The 24723-nt window shown below is 47.6% G+C and overlaps 1 protein-coding gene across 3 annotated transcripts in view; it reads left to right on the top strand.

Moving 5' to 3' along the window:
* FYCO1 (FYVE and coiled-coil domain autophagy adaptor 1) overlaps window positions 1-20456 on the top strand; it is a 73880-nt gene extending 53424 nt beyond the window's left edge. For all 3 annotated transcript variants that reach the window (XM_079115445.1, XM_079115447.1, XM_079115446.1), the window contains exons 15-18: window positions 889-984; window positions 12595-12805; window positions 18603-18712; window positions 20266-20456. In XM_079115445.1, the coding sequence (XP_078971571.1) occupies window positions 889-984; window positions 12595-12805; window positions 18603-18712; window positions 20266-20341 (493 nt within the window). In that variant the 3' untranslated portion in view covers window positions 20342-20456. The remainder of the gene's footprint in view (window positions 1-888; window positions 985-12594; window positions 12806-18602; window positions 18713-20265) is intronic.
* The last annotated feature ends 4267 nt before the right edge of the window (window positions 20457-24723 follow it).

A 24723-nucleotide genomic window follows, 5' to 3' on the forward strand; every position in this document is an offset into this window, starting at 1 on the left:
TGTTTTGCTGCCCCTCACTGTGCAAGGATGGTACATTGTGGCCCTGTTTCTCAGTTCCTGTGAGGCAGGAACACACAGCTGGGACCCGGATGGAAGAACAAGGTCTCACCTAGCAGCACGTACAAGGTCCTAGCCAGCAGCAAGTGTCTAAACCTCCCAATAGGAGGGCCCTGCTCATCACCTTCATGGCTACTCAGGCTCATGACCAAGGCCCCACCCAGAGTGACTTGTGCTAGAAAGTTGGTGGGCCTGGCTGAGCATGCGGACCAGGCAACTGGCCTTGTGTGATGCCCAGGCCATGCCTGGGGAGAAGCGCCCAAGCTTCCCAAAGAATGGACAGTGTGCTGTGACTTACTTCCTCAGAGGAGGAGGGGGCGTAAGGTGCCCCTCCGCCACCACTGCCGCTTCAGGGAGCATACTTTGAGAACCAGGCAGTGGCTATACTGCCACCGGAGCTCCCACTGCCTACATCATAGTACAGTGTGAGGAGAGAGGAAGTGTCTCTGTCCGCGGCTCTGTCCCGTCGCCTCCCTCTAGGCCCCAGCATCTCTTCTGCGCCAGAGATGGACCAGTGCAGGCTTCTCCAACCATGGGCCGGCGCTGAGAAGGCAGGAATCAGTGGGACTGGTCACATGGTCCCAGGGGGATGTCCCTGCTGGTGTGGAGGGTGGTCTGCTCGTGTTGATGCAGACCACCCTCCCGACACTCGTGCAGAAGCCACCAGGACAGTCACTGCCACCTGTGGTCCTCTTCCTGTCCTTGGGCCTCTGTGACCTAAGGATTCCCATGCAATCTGAGGTTGGCTATATGACCAAGACTGCAGGTATCAGCACTTAGGACCTTATGTACTGATAGCTAATGGCTCCCTTCTCATTCGTGACATTTCAGGGATTCCACATCAAACTCCCTGACCCCTGAGGACTCTGAGGACATGCCCGTGGGGCAGGATGCTGAAATCTGCTTGCTGAAATCTGGTGAACTGATGTAAGTGCCGGGCTGCTGGGTGGGCCTCCCTGCCCCGGGGTGGCCTGGAGGAAGGGCACTGCTCAGGGCTCTATCCTGGCACCAGTGGGGGCTTCAGTTTGTGCTTTCATTAAAAGCATAATTTATATGTGTATACATATTTTTTCCTTTTTTTTTTTTTTTTTTTTTTTTTTTTTTTTGAGAAAAAAGAAAAAAAGGGTCTTTGCTAGCAAAGGAGAAATACAGGGGACTCCTGTCCCAGAAGCTGTGATTCTGCAGGAACAGAGTGCTTTTAAAGAGGTGATTCAAAGGCTTCATTCCACATGTTCTCTGTCCAGAGTTGTAATTAACTTAATTTGAGAGATAATCATTTCTGAGATCTCCTGGGGCTACCCCCAAAGTCTGATTTACTGCATTCCTGTGGTGGGTGTGTGCTCAAGGACAGATAACTCTGCCTAGGGTGGAAAAGAAAGGTAATGCTATTTGCCCTCAGTTGGAGGGTGGGATGAGGGAGGAGCAGGGAGAGGAAGAGAAATAAACATGTTTGTTTTAAAAAATAAGTCACAGCGGCAGAACAGCAAAGGCTGTATTCAAAGGATAAAGTGGACCACTGTTAAATTCCCCACTGTCAATTTCTACATTCCATTTCTATGGAAACATGGGTGACGACATCTCCAAGCTGCCTCCTGCTAAAAGAGGGTGAAGTTGGGGAAAGTAACCCAAAGTCCTTGTTCTCAATCAGGTGGGGCATGGACAGTTAAGGGTACTCAACATCAGGGCAATCCAGAGGTCCATAGTGTCAGATGGTAGGTGATTGGACAAGGCATATTTAGGGCAGAATCATGCTAAGACAACAATAAACAAGACAGCAATTACTTTTTTTGTAAACAATTTGTACAAAACTAATTAGTATTTCAGCCAGTCTCTGAAAACTATAAAGACAGTAATTCATAATCACATCAATGAAAAACAGATTCAGTTAATCTGTGTAGGAGGTTAGGAAGATTTATAGGTCTATGGGATCAGGCTCAAATTGACTCAGGACAACCTCGTGACTCTAGAGTCCTTTGTGATCATTTTTATTAGGCACTCCCACACAGTTACCCTTCCCTTATAGCCTCCAACTTTCCTTACTTTCAGTAGGGCTGACACAAGTGTACATCTTAAGTTACATTTTTTAAAAACTATTGTTTTCCCTTTCAAAAGTCCATGTAGGACTTTGCTTTGGCCATACTCTCCTGTCAGGTGTTTAAGGTGTCAAAACCAACCTCGTTCCTATCTACTAGTAAGAGTCAGCTGAGATTCTCCAGAGATCACTCTTGGGAACATGGGTGAAGCCTCTCGGTTCCTTTAGCTTTCCTCTACCAGTGGTGCCATCTGCCAGGATGGGTAAGAGTCTTGCTGACCATAAATAGCTTCTCTTGGAAGCCTCAGGGACGTTTCCCTCTAAAATGACCCTCTTCTTTGCAAAATATGCACAGTTTGGTTTCCCGTTCTCTCGGGTTCTCTTGGATCTCATATCAGGTGACTTAGAGTTACAGGGCCCAGAGAGGGGTCCCATAGTTCTCTGGGTCCTAGCTGACCTTAGAGGCCAAGAGCCAAAATGTTGGCTACTTGGCCTTTTTACTTCCTTGACTTTCATCTCCAAGTTTTTGGAGATCAAAACTTATAACTTCAATATCTGTAATTTTCTAATTATGCTTTTTATTTAATTGGGGTCAGTATTAGTACTGGCATTATAGCTTTATATCTTATCTGTCCTATAGATGATGATGGCTTGTCATCTCAGATTAATTCAGGTTCTGTTATAGTACTTCTGTAAAACACTTAACAGGCAACAGGTATAAATTTTACAAGGAAAATACAAACAGTAATGTATCTCTGATGCCAATTTAGCCTCTACCAAGACCCATATATACGCGTATGCATGCGTGTGTGTTTATATATATAAAAACATGCTAGGCTAGCACTTTCCCAACTATATTCCCATATATTTATCAACTCAATTATATTTAAGTTTTATTTTCCTTTAAAACTCTTTTTACAAACCTAAATACCTTTTACAATTTACCCAAAAGTTTGCTTAAGTTTCCAATTATATCCCATTTGCTTTGAAATCACAGTAATCTTTACAACAAAAAAATCTACCTTTTGAACACAACTTTAAGTAAGCTTAATTCTAGCTACTTAGGATCCATCCTAACATGGAGAAGGAGGAGAGGCAGAACCTTCACTCAGGCGAGGCTGGCCTCTTGACAAATCTACAAAGCATTTTATTTCTGAATCTGATCTTTGCCCCCTTTTAAAATATCATCCTACAAAGTTCTCATGTATTTTTTCCTGAGTCTTTGAGTATCAGTTAATATTATACATTACATCTGAAACAATCAAACAGAAAAACCAAGAGAACCCTTAACTTCCCTTTTATAGAAAAGGTGGCAGACTGTTTTCATGTTCCACATTGTCAACCTCTGAACAAATCAGGTTCTCCATAATAACTTCCAAAAATATTTAAATTCCCATCCCAGTAGCACAAAATTTTATATATAATTTATAAATAATAAATACCAACCAATTTTGTTGTTTCTATATAAATCTGAAGGAGACTACTGCTACAGACAATTTTAGTTGGAAGAACACCAACTTGGTAAAGTGCTCTCCTAAGCTTTACATTTAATTAAGTTTCACTTTTAAAGTAAAATTTAGAATTCATAGCATATGGTAACAATAATCATAGGTCTGCATAGGATAGTAGTACTAGCAAATGAAAAATCAAAGGGTAGCCTTAAATCTCTTGTACATTTAGGAAACAGTATTAATGATCAGATAGACTTAATCAAAGCAAACAGATATAAGACAGGTCTTCAAATGGTAATGTGGCCCTTCTATGCCAGATACAATGTATAAAAGAGAGCACTTACCTGTTACCTTGCCAGTAAACCTAGGTAAATATTCATTTTATAAACTTTTACATAACACCCAGGCAAGGCTCAAACAGATATGGTTCTCAGATGTATACATAGTCACATATATCTAGTTATATGTATCTACATATATATAGTTGATATCTACAATATCAACTATATTGTAGTAACCTAAAATAAAAGGTGTTTATTTAACCAGTTACAAACTAATCATTTACAAAGCTTGAAAGCCGGTGCAAACCCCAATTCCCTTAAGACTTAGTGTTCCTAAGTAATAAAACCTAACATATGAGAAAATTATCATGATAAGAGCCGATCAGTGTTTCAGACTTTGTTTCTTATCAGTACATTAAAACTTTGAATAGCTCGCTCACTGTGCTAATTATAGCCAATTTAATCATATACACAAACATTTTGAGATTTACCTTGCACAAACCTGCAACTTACATTCTACAGCTTGTTTGCTTCCTTAGCTTTGTCCTCTTTCATCTTGGACTTTAGCACAAGAATATTACTTTACCATGCAAAAGACTTTCACATCTAGAAACATTTCTTTACCTTCTAATTTTCCATACTAAATATATTTCCATACCTATAACTTTCTTATTTCTCCTTTCTAATTTCAGATCCTGTCTTAAATTCATGTTCTGAAGCAATCCTTGTGAATGTTATCTGTGCATTTAATTTACAAGACAAATTTCATCCCAGGAGAGGGGTCAAACAATCTGACATATACAAAAACTGTGTCTTAATCTTTTCCCTCACAGTGGTGTGCAGAGGGTTAGAGCACGGGATATTTTTGAGCCTGTCCTTTCTCCCTTATCATTATCACAATGCCGTCAGTTGTACACAGTCTCATTTCGGGCCTTTTTCTTATACTAGGCATTCTTTTCTTTAGGCTTCCTTGAAGACCCCTTTGCAGAGGCTGCCAGCAAAGCATGGGTTGGCCTTAGCTTCTGTCCTTCTCTTTTCTGAGTGCAGGTGTTTACCCTGCCAGTCTTCCCATGCACTGAGTTTGACGGGATACTGTTATAGCAAGAATTACTCTGCCTAAGTGAGGGCTACCCCTGGCCAAATGGGGTGTCCTGTCAGATCAGAAGGGGAGACTATTCCTGTCCCCGGGTCATAGACTGAGAGGGCCGGAACCTACTGCCCTGTCCTTTGTGGCCAGCAACCTCTACCCTCCATGGGCAATAAGAGCTGGAAGGCAGAGCAGAAGCCATGTTCTCTTTGGCCATTTTTCTACAGCCCAGACAGCTTTCCTGGGATTTTTTTTTTTTTTTTTTTTTTTTTTTTCCCAGCCCTAGGCTGATGTCCTTGACCTCCAGGGAGATGATCTGTGGCTGCCTGGTGCCAGGCTGACAGAGCCGGGAATGCCAGCTCTGGGCTTAAAGGACTTAAATGTTTTTTTAACCCTTTCTTCTGGTGTCCTGCTATCCTTGCACACCTTCAGCGTAGCTTCTGGCTAGTCAGACTCCTTATCGTGCAACTGCATAAATGCCTGAACATACAGAATCTCTTTCACATGCTTTACTTCTGAACAGACCAACTTCAACTGCAAGGTTATATGATAAACCAGAAAAACATTCAAGGGCCAGATTGTGTTATACTAAAACACCTTTTTCTTAGATAGGTTTATACCTGTAGGTGGCCCATTCAGCCAAGATCTTTCTTCCCAGGAGACTACTGGTAAGATGAATGTATTTGCCCCATGTCTTAAAGGGCCAGTAACAGATACAAAAAACACAAAGACAGACAAGAGAGGATCACCAAAACCATGACTGACAGATGGGAACATTTAAAACAGACAGACCTGCACATGCAAATTCCTTCCACTTACTTAACCTCTGACAGACCAACTCCAATTGCAAGATTGTACAAAAAAGAGACACAGAGACAGATAACCAGAGAGGATCCCTAAAACCATGGCCAGCAGATACAAACCTTTAAGACAGACAGCCAAGATCTTTCCCAAGAGACTACCTGTCGATCAACACAGTATTGCCCATGTCTTAAAAGGGGCAGAAACAAATACAAGCAAAAACACAGACAGACAACCAGAAGGAATTCCCAAACCCAAGGCCAACAAACAGATGAGAACCTAGGACAGACCAGAAAGGAGCAGATATCCCGAGATCCTCAGGTCCCGCTAACCTTGACTCCTACACCAGTGGAACCACACATGTCCCCCCAAAGAGGAACAAGATGTGTGAAAACAAGAGTCTCAGCGTGCGCACCGGGGACTTACCAGATGGCCAAGGGTGTCACAACTTTACTGAGTTCAGTTTCCTTTTTCTCAAAGTGGACCACAATGGAGCAACCTATCCTTTTCAGCCAAGAGAGAAGGTGGGAGTTGCCCACAGCAAAAGGACCTTCTGGGACAGTCCCTCAGTCCCTCCCTTTACTCACAGGAGTAGCTCCTTCAGTTTGACCTGAGGCAAACTCACCCTTCACCTAAGCCTCCAGCAGTTGGCTGTTAACAAATTTGCCAGCCACCTCGCATCCTTAGCATGGAAGAGGGGTTCCTTGGAAAGCCAAGCCTGCCCAAGAAAGCTGCCCTTGGGTCCCTTTGTGGTCATCTAATTTGCTTGGTCCTTATGCCAATCCAGTAACAGTTTTAAGAAAAAGGAAAAAGAAGTTTTCTTGCTTTGCTTTAAAGGAGAAACACAGGGGACTCCTGTCCCAGAGGTTGTGATTCTCCATAATTTACATATATGTATATATATAAAGATTCACTTTTTATAGCATATAGTGCTTGGTTTTTGACAAATAATGCAGTGTAATCACCACTACAGTTAAGATACAGAATGCTCTGAAAGTTCCCTGTGCTCCTTTAGGGTCCTTTCTTCCCCCAACCCATGTTGTTTTTGAAAACAACTTTAACTTTCTTGTTGTAAGAGCAATACATTTTATTGGGGAAAATGGAAGTAAGTAAACCATTTTGGTATATAGTGTCAACCTGAATGACAAACACATTCTCCAGAGATTAATAAGTTTCTTTGGGAGTAACTTTGCAAAGGGCACATGCTTGCCTTAGTGACCTGTGTGCATGTTCAGGGAGGCTGAAACAAGGGGATGCTTTTTCAAGACGGAAGTAGAGGATTGCACATGTTATTCTGAAAGCATAGCCCTTGGCTCTGGTGAACAGTAACAAAGGTGAAGTCAATCCAAGGATGGACAGACGTCTTTGCAGAGGTATTTTCTGTGGAAGGTTACAGTGAATTTTGTAAAAAGTTCTGGCAGAATCTTTGTTTTGTGATCTTGTTATCAGGCGTCAACATGAGAGCCCCTCCTTCATAGCCTTCTGACTTTATTTATTCCTTTAGGATTTAACAAAAGTGACTCCATTTTTGTTCTCACAACTTTCACAGTAGCCTTCCAGTCTTTTTTGTATGCATTTATACTTATAGTTTTTTTTGCATAAGTATTTGCACTTTTAAAAAAATATATATGTATATATATTATATTTTTTTGTTGTTGTTATAGGTGGACACAATACCTTTATTTTATTTTTATGTGGTGCTAAGGATCGAACCCAGGGCCTCACAAGTGCTAGGCAAGCGCTCTACCACTGAACCACAACCCAGCCCCTTGGCACAAATATTTGAAATATTTTGCAAGCTTTTTAAATTCACTGTAGAGGGAGTATTTTCCCACAGCATCCATTTCTCCTGTCTCAAATGCAAGGACTGCATAATGGTCATTGAACAGTCTCAGTGATTCCTTGCCTGAGATTCGTCCATTACTCTGTGCCAGGCACTGTCGTGGGTGCTTTGAGTACATCAGTGCACAAACAGACAAAGACCCCTGACCCCTGTGGTGTTTGTATTTCATCAGAAATTGACAGACAAGAAATGGTAAGAAGAAAAAAATACTATATTTGTTACAAGGTCATGTTTGCAGTGGAAAAAAATAAATAGAGAATAGAATAAAGGAGAGAGAAACTTGAGATTGCAAATAGAGTGACTGTAAGAAGATAAGATTAGAAAGGAGTTGCCAGACCAATAGCCTCTCTGAGGAAATGGCATTTCCAGTGGAGGGAGCAGTCAGTAGGAAGGCCTCAGGACGGTGGCACCTGGCATGATCAAGGTGCCAGGAAGAGGCCAGTGCAGCTGTCACCAGGAGACTGAGAAAGCTGGAATCAGGGAACAGAGATCCATGTCACATAGGGCCCTGCTGGCCATTGTAAAGGCTTCAGCTTCTAATATGGGAGAAATGGAAGCCCAACGATTCTATTTAGAGCAGAAGAGTGACTTATTCTGATTTATATTTGAAAAGGGATCACTCTTTGCCATGTGAAGAGCAGGGGCTGAGGCCTGTTAGGAACCCCGGAGCTCTGGTCCAGGTGATGGCAGAGGCAGGTTCTGGATCTGTTCTGAAGAGGGCATCAACAGAATTTCCTGAAGCATTAGGTGTGGTCACGAGAGAGCAGAGAACACATTCAGCCAGTTCTCAGGTGATCCTAAGAACATTCTTGAACAAAGACTGTCTTGAATCAGGGGCAGACCAACATGAAAAATTAGATAGGCTGCTGGTGTTGGGGGGGCAGGAAAAGTCTGCTTCCCCCTTTCTGGAGAGCACACTGGCTGCCGATGTACCCAAAGCTCAAGTATTCTGTATTCCCTCTGACCCAGTAAGTCTACGTCTGGGAATTTATTCCAAGGAAATAATGATTAGATATGCAGAGATAAAAGCTTCCAGAATGTTCCTCAAGTGCTATTCACAGTGTCAATGAGAAGCCTTTAAAGAGGTCTTGGGCTGTCATGAATCAGTGATGAATTTTGCCAAATGATTTTTGTGTCTCGGTTGACATGGTCCCAGACTTTTCCTTCCTTTGCCATCTGAACTGATGAATTACACTAGTGGATTTTCAAATATTGTACCAACCTTGTTTACCTGAGAGAAATCCCACTTGGCCGTGATGTACAGTGCCTCTACTGTCCTGCTGGACTCAACAAGCCATCTGAAGGGAACTTTGCCAGATACAGAATTTACAGTTAACAGTGCTCTTCTTTCAGAATTTGAAACCTGTTGTGCCCCTTCCTTTGGCTTCAGGGGCATTAGTTGAAAAACGCCCTGTCAATCAAATGAGTGTGCCCCAAAGATAATACACCATTTCTCTCTGGCTGCTCCCAGGATTTTTTTCTTTGTCTTTTGTTTCCAGAAGATTAATCAGGATAGGTTTGAGCATGAACTTCTTTGTGTTTTTCCTACTGGGCTATGTTCAGTCCTTGAATCTTTCTCATCTTTGACCAAATTTGAGAAGATTTTAGGCATCATTTCCTTGAATATGTCCTGTCTCTTCCTCTCCATTCAGGACTCCAGAACACAAATGTTAGGTAGTTTATTACGGTCTTGGGGGTCCGTGAAGCTCTGGGGTTTTTATTTGTTTTCCAGTCTCCCTTCTCTATGTGGTTTTAGCTCTCATAATTTCTCTTTTTCTCTCTTAAAGTTGAACTTTCATATGCATTCTGCTCTTGAGCCCATACTTAAGATTCTTTATTATTATTATGATGGTGGTGGTGGTGGTGGTTTTAGTGCTAAAATTTCCATTTGATTCTTTTTTTTAATCTTCTGTTTCTTTGGTATATTTTTTTAACTTTTTTATTATTTCAAGAATATTTAGATTGTCATTGAGGCATTTCAATGACAGCTACTTAAAAAACCTTGTCTGAGTGCCCACATCTGACCCATGTCAGGTGGTCTCTGCTGGCTGCCTTTCCTTATGCAGAGTGTGATTTTTCTGGTGCTTAGTATGAAAGGTGGTTTTCAGTTTTATGTCAATAGGGGCCAAATAAGCCAGGTCACAGTGATTTTCCTCAAGTCCTGGTGTTCCTAGCCAGCCTGCCTTCCTTTTCCTACCCTTTGGTTATGCTGATTATCTACAGCCTATTTCCAGGTTTTTTAGTTGTACTTAGTGAGGAAGAGTAGGGAATGTTTAAAGTTGTTCATAATGATTTTTTATTTTACTTTAACCTTCAAGGAAAAGAATGAGGAAAATCACGAGATTAGGAAATAACTAGAACACACAGAATCCAAAACTCAACCCTTAAAGAGAATAGTATAAATGCAACAAAGAATAACGTACGAGCCAGAAGATGCTCTCCTGGATCTGATTTTTTTCTGCCTCTTTCTCATCGTACCCACATTGCAAGAAATCTGAACAGGTTGGGTTGTCTCCAAACACGGTGAAGTTCTTGGTACTTTGGGTGCCTGTAAGCTAGGATTCTGGAGTCACTCAGTAGAATTTACACTTTTATATGAGTCTGGGTAGACAGTGGGCTTCTTGTACTTAATATTGTATTTGAGGATAGCTGGAACAACCCTCGATTTGCCTTTATCAGCACGTATTTTAGAGAGATTGGAGAATTGAACCTTCTTGAAAAGTGGATGGCATCCAGAAGAGGTAAAAGAGATAAGACCAGTCCAGCTGGTACCAGGGAGAGTCCTGGAGCTGAGATTAGAAGGTGACCCAGCATCAGGGGGACATGCTGTCAGAATCAGTGACTTTTTACATGATAATGTGATATGATTTCCACATTATGAGAAAGCGCTCCTTCCCAAATGACCTCCCACACACATAACCTTTTCTCTCAGATTCTTGAAAATTGTAAATATTGTGGCAACACTTTTATTAGAAATAAGCTCATACGGGGAGAAGTATGGCATTGAACTAAATCCTCACAAAGGTGAGTAACTTAGAGCTGTTCTTTACAGCATTTGGCTTTATTAATCACTGGTTTTCTCTTCTCCTTGCATAGTCCAGGGGCTTTGAAGGCAGGTAGAACTCTCAAGGTTAGCACTTACTTGCTGTGCACTCTGTTTTTTTTATTCATTTTTATTGTAAACAAATGGGGATACATCTTGGTTTCTCTGTTTGTACATGAAGTAGAGGCATAACCGTTTTTTGTAATCATACATTTACCTAGGGTAATAGTTTTTGACTCATTGTTATTTTTTTTCTTCCCCACCACCCTCCCACCCCCTCTTATCCCTCTATACAGTATCCCTCCTTCCTCCATTTTTTGCCCCCCACCCCCCATTATGTGTCATCATCCGCTTATCAGCAAGATCATTTGTCCTTTAGTTTTTTGAGTTTGGCTTATCTCACTTAGCATGATATTCTCCAATTTCATCCATTTGCCTGCAAATGCCATAATTTTATTATATTTCATGGCTGAGTAATATTCCATTGTGTATATATACCACAGTTTCTTCATCCATTCATCAGTCAAAGGGTATCTAGGTTGGTTCCACAATCTGGCTATTGTGAATTGAGCAGCTATGAACATTGATGTGGCTGTATCTCTGTAGTTTGCTGATTTTAAGTCTTGTGGGTATAGGCCAAGGAGTGGGATAGCTGGTTCAAATGGTAGGTCCATTCCAAGTTTTCTAAGGAATCTTCACACTGCTTTCCAGAGTGGCTGCACTAATTTGCAGCCCCACCAGCAATGTATGAGTATACCTTTTTCCCCACATCCTCTCCAACACCTGTTGTTGCTTGCTGTGCACTCTTAGGCAAGTTGCCTAGCCTCTCTGAGCTTTAACTTTTTCACCTGTGTTAAAAGGGTCAGTCAGTTATTTTCTCCACAAAAGGCAGTCTGGTGTAGTACAAAGACAATGGCTCTGGATCCATCTGTGTGAGCCCAGCTGAAATTTCTTGATATATATGAACCTTAATTTCCTCATCTGTAAAATGAGAACAAGCATGTCTTTCCCACTTGGTCATTGTGACAACACATGAGGTCAGGTCATAGGTCAGAGGGCGGGGCTCACTTCACAGTTGAGGCAGTGAGATTTGGAGAGTGTGAGTGATTTGCAGAAGGCCACGCCACCCTCAGTCACAGCTCTGTGCTGCAGCCCCTGTCTCCATGATCCTGCACTAACCTGGCCTCCAGCTGCCCATCGTGAGGGCGGGGCCAGCCCAGCCTTGGGGCAGCAGAGCAGAACAGCAGGAGAGTCCTGAGCAGGTCAAGGTCATCTTCCAATGTGGTCCCTCACCAGCCATAAGATGAGGAAGAACCCCGTGGGGGATCAGAGGTGGGCAGGCCCTGGGCTCCTCACCTCAGGTCACGGAGCGGGTCCTGCCGAGGGGCCCCAGAGCCCAGCAGCTCCCTCAGTAGGCCCCCCACCCCGACTCCCGGGAGGCTCCCCCAGGACGAGGTAGAACCAGGGGCACAGCCTCGAGAACCTCCACGCCCTCAAACCATCCCACTGCTCTGGGTGTGGCGGGGACCAGAGGGCAGGCGTCCACACGCCGTCCTCAGGGGCCCGAGTCAGAGGAGGGGAGGGACTGTGGAGAGGGAGGCGTGAGCTACTGAGGCGAAACCTGAAGGCGGGAGGTGGAATGAGAAAGGGCAGAGAGCCAGTAGACAGCCGAGCAGTGGGCAGCTTCAGGAGGGCGAGGGAAACAGGCCCCATCACTTACTCGCTGTCCCTGAGGGGCGCAGCGCGGGCCACGCCTCCTCTCAGCTCCACGTGGGCAAGGCTGTCATCTGCGTGTTTTGCTGCTGTGACCCAGGCCTAGAATTGTGCCAGGCATGCAGTGAGCACTCTGGGGATGTTTACTGGAGTGGGCTGCACATCCCATGATTTTCAAGGGGGCCCAGGGCTTGTCCTCTGGACCGCCTCCAAGCCATGGATGTCCCGGCCAGTGGCTGCCGACACTGTGCAGTGGCTCAGCTCCATGTCTGCACTTTCATTTCAGGATCAAGTTGCCCCTCACAGTGGAAGAGATCGCCAACTTTGGGGAGGGCAACAGGGAGCTGTTCGTGAGGTCCAGTACCTACAGCTTGATCCCCATCACCGTGAACGAGGCAGGCCTCACCATCAGCTGGGTCTTCTCCTCCGACCCCAAGAGCATCTCCTTCAGTGTGGTCTTCCGAGAGGCAGAGGACACACCACTGGATCAGTGCAAGGTAGGCCGGGCTCCTGCCTGGGGACTTTGCACGCGTACCAGCATGCCTGGGCAGCCTCTCCCAGAGCAGGCTGCACCCCTCTGAGCAGGCCGTCTGTGTTCTGGGTCATGCCATGCAGGGCAGGCAAAGCACCTGGGGCTTGTTCAGCTTGGGGAAGGAAAGACCCCAGAGGCTCAGAAGAGTAGTCTTCAAATGTCACAAGGTTACCCCCTGACAGATCCAGTCTGATCTCGGGATAAATCAGTGGGTGAAACTTGGGGGAATACAAATGTAGGATTCAATTTGAAGAATGATTTTTCTCACAGACCTGTGCAAAGCAGGAATGAGTCACCTCAGGAGGTGTGACCTCTCTGCTCTGGTTTAGCTTAGGGTATTCTGCATCTCACCTGCAAGCATAGCAGTAAACACAGCCCCAGTTTATCACTTGGTTGGTGAGGCTTAAAATTGAATGGCACATACCAGTTCATCAACGCCTATGACCTTCTAGGTGTGCAATATTGACGGTGTCTAGACTGTGGTCCTCAACTTGGGCTGCATGTTAGAAACATCTGGAGATCTAACAACCCCACTGCTGAGGCCACATGGCTAAGTCGGAATCTCCAGGAGCAGGCCCCAGCCATCCCTGTGGGATTCCAGGGAGCAGCCCAGGTTGAGAACCACCGGTACAGATCCAGGGGCTGGAACCACAGCAAAGGATGGATGGAATCCAGAGTAGAGGGCATCCGGGCTCCAGGAATGACTGATCTGGTGCAGGGTGAGGAAGAGGGAATCCCACACCTGGGGTCTGAATCCCTTGCCTGCGGCTCTGCAGGGTAGTGGAGGGTCACAAAGGGATGGTGGAGCAGTCAGATGCACCGGACCAGAGCTGAAAGCTGAAGTCTCCATTTTGCACGAACAGCAAGGATCGAGATGGGGAAGAGCAGCTTGAAGTCACATGAAGCCAGAGCCCTGCGAAATCTCTGCCATGATATCGGTTGGTCCCTAGAGTGTCTGGTTCCCTGGGTGCTGTTAAGGGCTCCAGTGAGGGATGAGGAAGGCAGAAAGGCAGGCTGGGCCTCACGGGCACACGACCGCGGCTGCTCTGCTTCCAGTGTCGTGTCCACAGAGAGGCGAACGTCTGCGCGCCTGCCGTCTCCGCTGCAGTGGAGCCTGCTCACTGTAGGGGGTGCTTGGCCATTTCCGTCCTCTTCAAACTCACCTTTTTTATATATATTTAGTTGTAGATGGACACAGTACCTTTATTTATTAATGTGGTGCTCAGCATCAAACCCAGTGCCTTACAGTTCTAGGCTAGCGCTCTACCACTGAGCCACAGCCCAGCCCCCAAACTCACTCTTACAGTGTAATTCCACCCCCTCGAGATAGCCTTGTTTAATGGGGTCTTGTGTTCCTTCACTTCCTCTGGGGCTTGCAGCCAGTGCCACTGGCCTTGCTTTGGGGGCTGTTCCCCCCTGAACAGAGGGAACTTCCACTTAGAGGGCCACCCCTGGCACCTTGGTACCAGGTGCCTCCATACAACCCCAGACTCAGCACTGCCAACTCTGCAGGAGAGGCACTCTCTCTCTCTGAAGCAGGGTCCAGTTCCTGAGGGCACAGGAACCCTCCAGGGCCATAGCTGATCCAGCAGCAGTGTGGCCAGTGTGCCTGCCAGCGTCTCGTGAAGGACCCGCACTCTGTCAAGGGCTTACCACGAGTGTCTCCATGCTCACCAGGCACCACCCGGGCTAGACCCTGAGGAACATTGGGGAAGTGGCAGATCAGGTGTCCAGGACTTGACTGTCCTGCCTGCCCCCATGAGGCTGAGCCACGTGTCCCTCCCCTGCTCATTCACTTATCCACCAAGTCCTCCTGACCCTGGGAGGCAGAGCTTGAGCCTCCTGGTGGCCTTCCTGGGTGTGGGTAACCACTGTGTTTCCCCACAGTGAACACCAGGGGGCAGAAGAGCCCACATATGGTGCTCAGGTGCTTCTCTGCCTTCACAAGTCCCACTGTCACCAGCCGGCCATGGGATGGCTATGATCTTGACCAGAGGTGCCCTGAAAAGTGTTATCCTAGAGAAGCCTTTTCCAGGCACGTGCCCTCAGCGTCTGTCCAGGGGACTCCTGTGTGCCCCCTCCACTAGCCCCAGGTCAACCGGAAACGACAGGGACTATGCAGATTGCAGGACTCAGGTTTCATGATTGCACAGATGTGGAGACAAGGAACTGCCCTAGGTACTTGCAATCTACAGACACGCAGTTATTGAGCTTCTACTGTTTACTAGACTCTAGGGCCCACTGGGGATAGAGAGCTGAAGGGACAACATGAGATCTGCCCCTGAGGAGCTAGCTCACAGTGCGATAGGAGAGAAACCCTGGAAAATAACACCTGCGATTCCAGGTGGTGATTGTCACGATGGAGGTCTGTGGGCCCAGAGGGTGCAGCTGGAAGGACACTGTCCCAGCCTCAAGGATGATGGCCAGGGAGGGATACCCCTGGGATGGTGGGGAAGGCCTCCCTGGGAGAAAGCAGGAGCAGCAGTTACGAGGCAGGGAGGGAGAGGGGGAGGATTGGGGGAGGAGAGTCGGGGGAACGAGCTGCGCAGGACGGCCCCATCCCCAGAGGCACTGTCAGACACCTCGACCCCGTGCCACCCTTTCTCCTGAGCAGCTTCCTCCATTAAGGTCATGGCCCCTGATAGTAGAAACAGTGAACCAAGGACTTGAGGCTCCCAGGGCGCAGACTATTGGCCAGAAGCCTGGGGACAAAGCAGAGGGCACGACCCAGGCCCTGGCCTTTCTCTAGCCAGAGGACCCATCTTTGGCCAGAAAGCTTGACGGCCTGCTTAGGGCCTCAGAGGGAGCCAGAGAGGAGCTCGGACTGACAAAAAGGAAGAGGAGGGGAGGGGGGCCTTGTCAATCAAGACGTAATCCACATACCGTGTTCTTCGCCCGCACGGAGTGTACAAGGCAGCGGTTTTGAGACATTCAGAGTGGTGCGCCCATTCCTGCTCTCTACTCATTTTTGTCATCCCAAAAAGAAACCTGTGCCCACCAGCAGTCACTTCCCATCCTCCACCTGCCTCTGATCTACTGATTCCATTTCGTGTGAATGGACTCACAGTACGTGGCCTTTTGTGACTCTTCTGTCACTGGGGCTGGTGGAAGATGCCCCAGAGCTAACACAACAGAGACCCTCTCAGGCTCACACCAAGGAGACCCTGGTCACCTGCCCAACCCTGAGCAGTGCGCGTGTACTTGGATCCCAGAGCCTTTGTTAATCTCCACCAGACTTTTTTATATTTTTAAAATTTATTTAAAGTAATAATGGAAAAATATCATGTTTTGGCCATGGTGGGAAAATAGCAGCTAAATGAATGGAAATTCTCTGGAATAGAATGTTCGGAAGAAACGAAAAGCATTATTTGAAGGAACATGTGGTGTCTGCTTTACCAGATCCTCTTCAGAAGAATTGCTCTCCATGTTGCTCTGTTCTCAAGGCTGTAAGTGTGACGTTCAGGACGGGACACACAGGGTCCCCAGGTGACAGCAAGCCTGCCTCTGCAGCAGCTCCTACCACGCAGGCCTCGGGGAGTGTCTCAGCCAGGCTCAGAAATGTCAGGTTATGCACCACAGAACTCAATCCCTCAGCCGCCCAGGATTGAGTCCCTCATGGAAATGGACACTGTAGAACATTAATGGAACTGAATAAGATCACAAGTAGAACAGGCTGCCACAGAGCTGCACACAGCAGTCCTAGCTAATGGCCGCTGCGTGCATCGCTTCTCCTTGGGGTCCCTCTCAGGCCCCACCTGCCCTCTCACCACCAGCAGCTCCCAGCCTCACAAACACACCCTCCAGTCAGGAACATGCACACCCTGCTCTCAGGCCTTGTGGTTTCCCTTCTGACTTCTCTTTGACCCATGTGTTTAAATTTATAACTTAGCTTCTAAATATTTTGGAATTTTCCAGAGATCTACTTTTGATTTCTGGTTTAATATCATGAACCTGCATGACTGTTGAACGTTCCCCGGATGGAGTGATGAGTTGGATTAGAAAGATAAGAAATAAGGGAAATAAAGACAAACAGGCAGAAATAGATGAAGCAGGCCTCGGTGGATAAATCAGCCCTGATGGGGTCGGATCCAATAATGAACAGGGCACTGCGTGTTTATTTTATAGGTTTTAAACATCAAAGGGATTCACTGTGAAAAGGCTTCTTGAGGTAAACAGGAGGAAGTTTGTGAGCAAAACAGCTTAGTTGGGCTTATCATTTCATGCCCATCTCTTCTACCTCCAGGCAGCTGGGATCCAAATTCAAGGCTTTTGAACTAGTAAATTCCATGATGGAATTCTCCCATCAATAGGAGTCACCTGCACATGGGCGTTTCCCTCAGCACCCTCCCATGGAAGGATTCCCAGGAGAGGCCGTCTCACTGTCCAGGGTTACATAGTTTGAGGCAGTGATTCATTCCCAGCTCCCGACAATTTAATTTTATTGGAACCAGAGAACATACTTTGTATAACTTGAATTCTGAGTTCTCCAAGTTCAGTGTCCCTAGGATTCCACCTCCTCTCCTACCAGGCTGGGACAGGCCACCCTACCCCGTCTCCCAGTGTTCTCATCTGTCGTCTCCATTGAACCCCAAGATCCTTGAGGGCAGAGCGTTAGGTGGGATTCACTTCACTTTGGGAACTTGTTGTCAATGTGTAAGGCTTTGAGAGATATGCAGCTGTTTTCAAGTTTGAGTTGAAAAACCATCTCGTTTTTATAATTATTTGGGATTTGATCATTTTTGTATAGGTTTAAAATGATTAATAGGAAAAAGTAAAAATGAATATAACAAATTGAATTTCTGAAAAAGATACATTTGATTTTTTTTAAAAGAATAAAAATGGTCCTCTCTGGGGCGCTTTGCCACATTAGGAACTCAGAGTGTGAAGATGTCCCTGTGGTCTGTAGAGCCTCTGGTGTACATTTAAGTGTGGGTGTTCCCAAGCAGAAGACGGGGACACTTCGTGAGACAAGATCCTCTAGGTGCTTGTCACTTCTTGGGGGGAAAGAAAGAGGAAGGAAAAGAAGATTTTAAAATTAATTAAATTCTTGGTTGATTTTGTTCCATTTCCTACAATATCTTTGGTTTTAAAGTGGGGCCCCTGTCTTAGCTGGCCAGCAAGTGGAAGGTCCTGCCCTGGTGGGGCCATCTGAGGTCCCCAGCCTGGCCCTGGCCAACACACATCATCTGCTCAGATTTGGTCTCTGATGACAGGGCCCTTGGAAAATGGCCCGAGAAAATAAATATTTCCTGGGACAAATTTGTCATTCCCAGAGAAAACAGAAAGTAAACAGGAAGCCAAGGGTCCCACTTGGAAAGATGAAAGGGTGCTGGGGCACGTGGGCCAGCGGGGCACAGCTAGGAGAGGAGCCTGTGGTGGGGCCGGCAGCTTCACCAAGTGCCTGAGGCATCGTCACCTGGAAAGATCAAGGGCAGCCCCGGACCAGCAGGAGACAGCTGGACACATGGATGTCACCTAGAGTGAGCCCTGGCTTCCTAAAGCCTAGAAGGGACTCCCAGGTGGTGAGGGATCTGGCGTTGGCTGTGGTCAGGGAGGCTGGGGAGCCAGCTTATGATTCCAGGTGACACTCACACAGCCCCACTGCCACAAGTGTCACCAAACTCAGGGGGTGCACCCCGCCACTCCTCAGCTGTGACCCCCGACAGAACGCTCAGCCTCCCCACTGAAAACGAAAGATCACCCCAGAGCAGCCATGGGGTTCTCGGCCTCTGTGATGTGTTTTCCGTCTGCTTCCCTCCCAGGTCCTCATTCCCACGACCAGATGCAATTCCCACAAGGAGAACATCCAGGGCCAGCTGAAGGTCCGCACGCCCGGCATCTACATGCTGGTGTTTGACAACACCTTTTCAAGGTAGGGGCTCCCTCACCAGCATCAGGATGTCACCACCTGGTCTCCCTTGCCTCCCTGCTTCCTGAACGTTCTCAGGCACAGTGTCAACACTGACCATTGAATAGATCATTCAGTTATCTAGATTTTTGGTTTGGGGTTTGTGGGGTTTGTTTATTGTTTTTAGTTTTTGATACTAGGAATTGAATACTTTACCACTGAGCCACATCCCCAACACTTTTATCTTTTGTTTGGGGACAGGATCTGGTTAAGTCACCAAGGCTGGCCTAGAACTTGTGATCCTCCTGCCTCAGGCTCCCGAGTTGCTGGGATTACAGGTGTGCACGCCACACCTGGCTGTCCGCAGTTCCTTGTTAACAGCACTCTGTTCCAGTGCTCATTAGGGCTTTATAAAGGGTCTTACCGCCTGCCAGCAACTTACTCCAGCCCTGCAGAATTCCTATGCCACGGGGACTTGCCTCTGCTTGGCACTGGACTCTTAATGCTCAAAGAAGGGGCTCAGGAAATGCAGTGGAGAGGCTGGGCAAACGAATGAAGGAGAAAGAGAGATACAGGAGGGAGAAGGAAACTTGAGAGAAACAGGATTAAGACTGCAAAGGTGAAGCCCCTGGGCCCTGTCACAGCAGCAGCCCGGGGCATCTGTGGGACGCACTCTAAAGGTCAGCCACAGATTCAGGCGGGTCTTATCTGGGAGATGGTCAGGACAATGGAATGTAGAGGGAGAAGGCCAGAGGGGACAGTCAGGGAGGGAGCGGGAGAGAGGACCCACATTGGTAGCATACACCACAAGGACAAGGTACCTACCCGTCCTTTAGGTCTCCTGGCCTCAGACAGGCCCTTAACTGGGGCTGCTTCTTTAAAGAGACCTCCCTGGACTATTCCGTCTACATCCTTCTGAGCAGGGCCCTGGGCTGGCCACTTCCCTCCCCACACAGCTCTTGGCTTTTAGCACGATAACTAAACAGGGGCACTCGGGGAGAAAACTGTGCTAGCCCTTTGCCACCTCCAGGGCCTGAACTCCCAGGGCTGAAGCCAAGGGTGTCCGCTTCAGGACAGGTTGGAGGATGGCCTTCCCACCTCTCCCCTTGCCTGGCCCTTGCACTCCCATGGGGAAATGAACCCCCTGAATCAGCAGGACCTCGGTACGCCCAGCATGCCCAAGGACCTGCATGCCAGTGGGAATGAGGTCCCCGCCAGCCCCAGCCTCACGCTGCCTCCAGCACCTGGTCCATCCCCTCCTCCCAGGCAGCCCCCACTGCCGCAACTAAATGTTCACAGCCTGTGACAGAAAGGACATTATTCCCCAAGACAACCACGGTGCTGTTCCAAGGCCACCTGACCTTCTGCAGGGAGAGAAATCTCTAAGACAAGCAGGAAAGGGACCCAGGGACCCAGGAGAGCCTGCACTCTCAGGAGCAGCTGTCTCCCTGGGGAACTCCAGCACCACAGCCAACCAGGGCCACACAGCAACCACAGGAGGCCCCCACTGCTGCCGCCACCCCCCAGGTTTTCAGCTCTCCGGGTGACACCCTCCCTTCCCATTTCTGTTTCTTTAGGTTTGTCTCAAAAAAAGTATTTTACCACTTGGCAGTTGACCGACCTGTGATCTACGATGGAAGCGATTTCCCATAGCATAAAGCACCTGGACGGTAACTTCACTTCATCCACAGGAAACACTACATTTCCTCTCCTGCCACATGAAGCACACACACACCAAAAAAAAAAGAAAAAAGAAAGAAAAAGAAAAGGATGGCTGTGCCCAGGCTCACTGGCTCTGCCGCTCTGGAAGAGGCCGGGGCTGCTGCTCAGAAGCTGTGCTTCTCAGTGCGCCGTGTACTCTGCACCATACACCTGTCCCTTTTAGCCCCCATGGCTCCTAAGGGCTCAAGTGACATTTCCATTGATGAGAGACCCAGCTGCCCTCCCACCCAAAGGGACATCCTGCCAGAGGTGTAAACCTCTGGAGACCACCAACCTCTCCTGGGTGCACAGCCTCCTGTGGAGAGTTTCACAAGACACCTGTGGCCCCGATTCCCACCTCTAGGGAGGGATGCCCTGTTCTGTGCTGCCCCACACTCAGCCAGGCTTCCTGGTGTCCATAGCCACATCCTGTGAATCCTCAGGTTCTGAGGCCCTTGAGTGCTCCCAGGGAAAAGAGGCCTTGGGGCCACCATGCAAGTTGAGGCACAGGGGTTGGGGGTGCAGCCCATGATCCTTCCTCCTGTCACGTGCCAGTCCCTTACTGCACCAGTAAACTTGGGGCCACTCCAGTGCCTAGCATTTGCTAGGGGCCTCTGAGCTACATATTCCTCCTGGCCCTCTGTCTGGGTGACCCCATTCCCAGGCAAAGCCCTCCACTCAGTAGCTCAAAACATCACCCTAAGAATCAGCTGAAGATAATCCAGGACACAAAGCCCACCCTCTGAGGGCCTCCAAAGCCCAATGCTGGCTGAAATTGACACCATGACCAAAGTGCAAACTCTGCTTGGCCTTCAGGGCTGGCTCCTAGGCCAGTGCCTGTCTTTGTTTATTTACAGAAGCACTTTGGCCTCACCTGCAGGCACCTGCATACTAATGAGCAGAGCCCAGGCAAGAACCACTCTCAGAAACTGGGGCCTTCTTAGCCAAATTCTTTGGTAACTTAAGAACCAAACTAACAGAGGAAACAGCCATACAAAGGAAGCAGAGACATAAATTATTCTTGGTCCCTGGTCCCCACCTGCCAGATTCCCAAAACCCCACTTGCCACTTCCTTCTGTTCAGCCTGCCCTGACACCCAGGAGACTTCACCCCTGGAGGCAGGGGGTCCTGTTTCCTTTTCTTGGACAAAAGTTAGATGCTCTTTCTGTTTTCTGTGGCTCTTCTCCCATCACAGACAGCTCCACTCTGATGGCCTCTCTGTCCCATGGGAAGCCAGCCACCTGCAGCCAGTCCCCGGTACTTCCACAGGGCATCTGACAAAACAGCCCACGTTGGCCAGGGAGGAGGGAGGAAGCACCAGAAAGGTTGACTGAGGATCTGAGTGCTGGACCCAGCCATTCCTCCAACTGGCCTGGGGACCCAAGCAAGTCATACCAACTCTCAGAACCCTGGACCAGTTGATTTGGAGGGATTGGGAATGGGCCGGGGACTCCAGGCAAAGTCCAGCACACACCCCAGGCCCACCATGCAGCATGGCCTCAGTCATGCCACCAGCACAGAGGGTGCTCAAAGGCCGTGAGTAAGGGGAAGTAGCCTGTGACATGGACTTGGGCCTTCAAACAGGAGCGGGCATTCCAGCCAGTGAGGAGGGCAGGAGTGGCCAACAGAACTTTCAAACAGCTGGGCCCCTTGCATTCTGGGTCCTTGGAGCAGCCTCTCTGGCAGAAAGCCATCAGGTGCTCTTGTCTCTTCCTAGCCAGGGCCTGACTGCTCAGCACTGAGACAGAAAATGGCCAGAGCCCCAGAGACACCCTAACCTGTGTGTGTCCTCACAGGCATGCCACATGGCCTGAGATTGCTCAGGAGTAGGTCATCCTTTGAACCCATCCACCCTTTCACAAAGAATCACCCAATGTCATCTTGCTCCCGTGACAAGATACTAAGCCCCAGTACAGTCTCGGGGTCTTATTTTCAGTGTTTGGCTTTCCCAAGATGCCTCGGAGACTGGCCGAGCCGAGAACCTTCTGCTGGTATCCATGCCACCGTCTACAAGAAGAACCACCTCTCATTGAGTAACTGATGTGTTTGGGGCCTGTGAAGGACCTGGGCCAGTTCATCTGAGTTCCATTGTGAACATTTGTCACTTGTCTCAGCAAGGGACCAATTGTAGCTTAAAAGACCACCTGGCCCTTGTGAAACCAACCAGAGCTTTTCCTCCCAGAGAGCTGGGCCTGGCCTCCCGTGGGCCCCACCTCCAGCATTGACTGCCCTTGTGTGCAAAGAGGCCTTTGCCCCAACTGAGGTGACCTAGTGTCCCAGGGCCCTTCCTCTTTGGTTTCATTAGCATATTTATTTTTTGTGCTGAATGGACTTTGGTACTACAGTAGTTCACCGTTCAGGCTCCAGTTTGCTGTGCACTGTGTAGCTAGAGAACATCTTGACCTATTTAAGTGTGAGTTTTACAAATGGCTTTATTCTTTTAAACAGTTCCCAACTTGACTGAGGTGTGGAGGTTGGGGAAATTTTTTTAAATGCAAATGACAATTATTGCCAGAGATGGCAGCCCCAGCTCGCCTGAGTAACACTAGCAATCCCTTGGGATCACAGATCACTATTTTTTTTTTTTTTTTTTTTTAAGAGCATCCCTTTAGGACAGCTCAGCTATGGGAATTATGATCACATTTAGTATTGATACCAGCCGCCTTGTTCACCTGCCACTGAAGCCACTAATCACCTTCGCCCAAGAGACACACCAACCTGCCAGACACACACATCCACAAACAAGGAAGCATGTTTGCAATAAAATATGCTCCTCCGTGTCCAAGTGAACTCTGCAGCACAATGGACTCCAGGTAGACTGGACCAGGAACAGGTAAAGAAATTCTCAAGCAAGAATCCGGAACTGAAAAACCCCACTGGGTTTGGAAAGTAGAAATGAAAAGCCACATTATATAACTCAAAGGAGATGGTGCTTCTGAAGATTTTCAGCTGTCGCCTAAGGTGGTGAAGCCACTCCAGGCCCAGATAAAAGGAAATCTCACTTGGGGTTGAAGTCTCAGAGTCTGTTTCATATAGTCAGATGGTGGCGATATGGTCAGGTGGCTTATGAGTTGTATTTTTTAAAGTCCATGTTGACAGTTCTACCTGTGAGAATTCTTTAGACCAAGAAACCAGCCTGGCTCTGAGGTGTTGGGAAGCAGAGAGAAGCCCTTGGGGGTGCTTAGAACCAAGGACGCTAAGAAACAAAGACCATAGAGACAGCTCTTCACGTTTACAAAACGAGGTGCCTCTTAGTGGAAGCTTTCCTCTCGTTCTATTGCAGTTCTTCCAAGGAAACAGGGAAGACTGGATTAATTCCCTTTTCCCTCTTAAGCACTTTTTAAAAATAATAAGGTATCACTTTAAATTGCAGGAAACATCTCTGATAGGAAAAAAAAAGCTTTTGTAGAACCTCACGGATGTGTGTCATGTGGAGACGCTCTGCCTCTGGTGGCTGCAGGGCGACACAGCCTTCCCAGGAAGGCTTCAGTTGGAATGCACTTTAATCAACGAGTCCTCACTTGACGTGGCCTTATGGGATGGCGGGTCGGGAGCCCCTTTCAATCTTCTCTGCCAAAGAATTACTCAAAAGCACATCAAATACCAAATCTCATCAGCACAATGGGGGTGAGAAACTTTTTTATCCCAAAATGTATTCCTTTATAGCATCTGCTACACCATTTGGGAATATTTTTAACCTCAGAATTTAAATAAAGTAAACACTATGACATTTGGAGGGTTGTCTTGCATTCCTTTGAAAAGAATGAGGCCTGACTGGGGAGTGAGCTCCCCTCAAGGAAGCGGGGTAACTTTTTTCTCCTTTTTTCACATGATTATACGTAATAGTGGATTCCTCAGGCCGTATTCACACATGCACCTACGGTTTGAGCGATCTCATTCCCCAGGACCTTCCCTGCCCCTCCCCTCCCCCAGGCCACTCGCTCTACTCCAGATCCCCTTGCTATTACTTTTATTATTTTTTTTATTATTATCAGAGGACCATTCATGGTGACTCTGCAGAAGGACTCGAGCCTGCACGTGGAGTTCCGAGAAGTCGCCTTGCGGGCTGGCACCTGTGTGCTTCCTGGTTCACCCTAGGGTTGGTGGTCAGACCCACCTAAGCAGATGTGCCTCCCAGCCCCCCCACCCCCACCGCCAGCTGATTTCCACCCCCGTCACAGGGCCCCAGCTCACCATGGCACTCAGCACTTGGAGTGAAGAATAAACTTCTCATTTCCTAGAGTAGTGGAGTTGGGGGAGGAAAATGGCAGATGGCCTAAAACCACGATTGCTGACAGGTGGTGCTGGCAACCAGCCCAGGTAGAGAGCTTCAC

This window comes from Sciurus vulgaris (assembly GCF_902686455.1).
Source record: "Sciurus vulgaris genome assembly, chromosome: 16".
In the NCBI taxonomy this organism is placed as follows: Eukaryota; Metazoa; Chordata; class Mammalia; order Rodentia; family Sciuridae; genus Sciurus; species Sciurus vulgaris.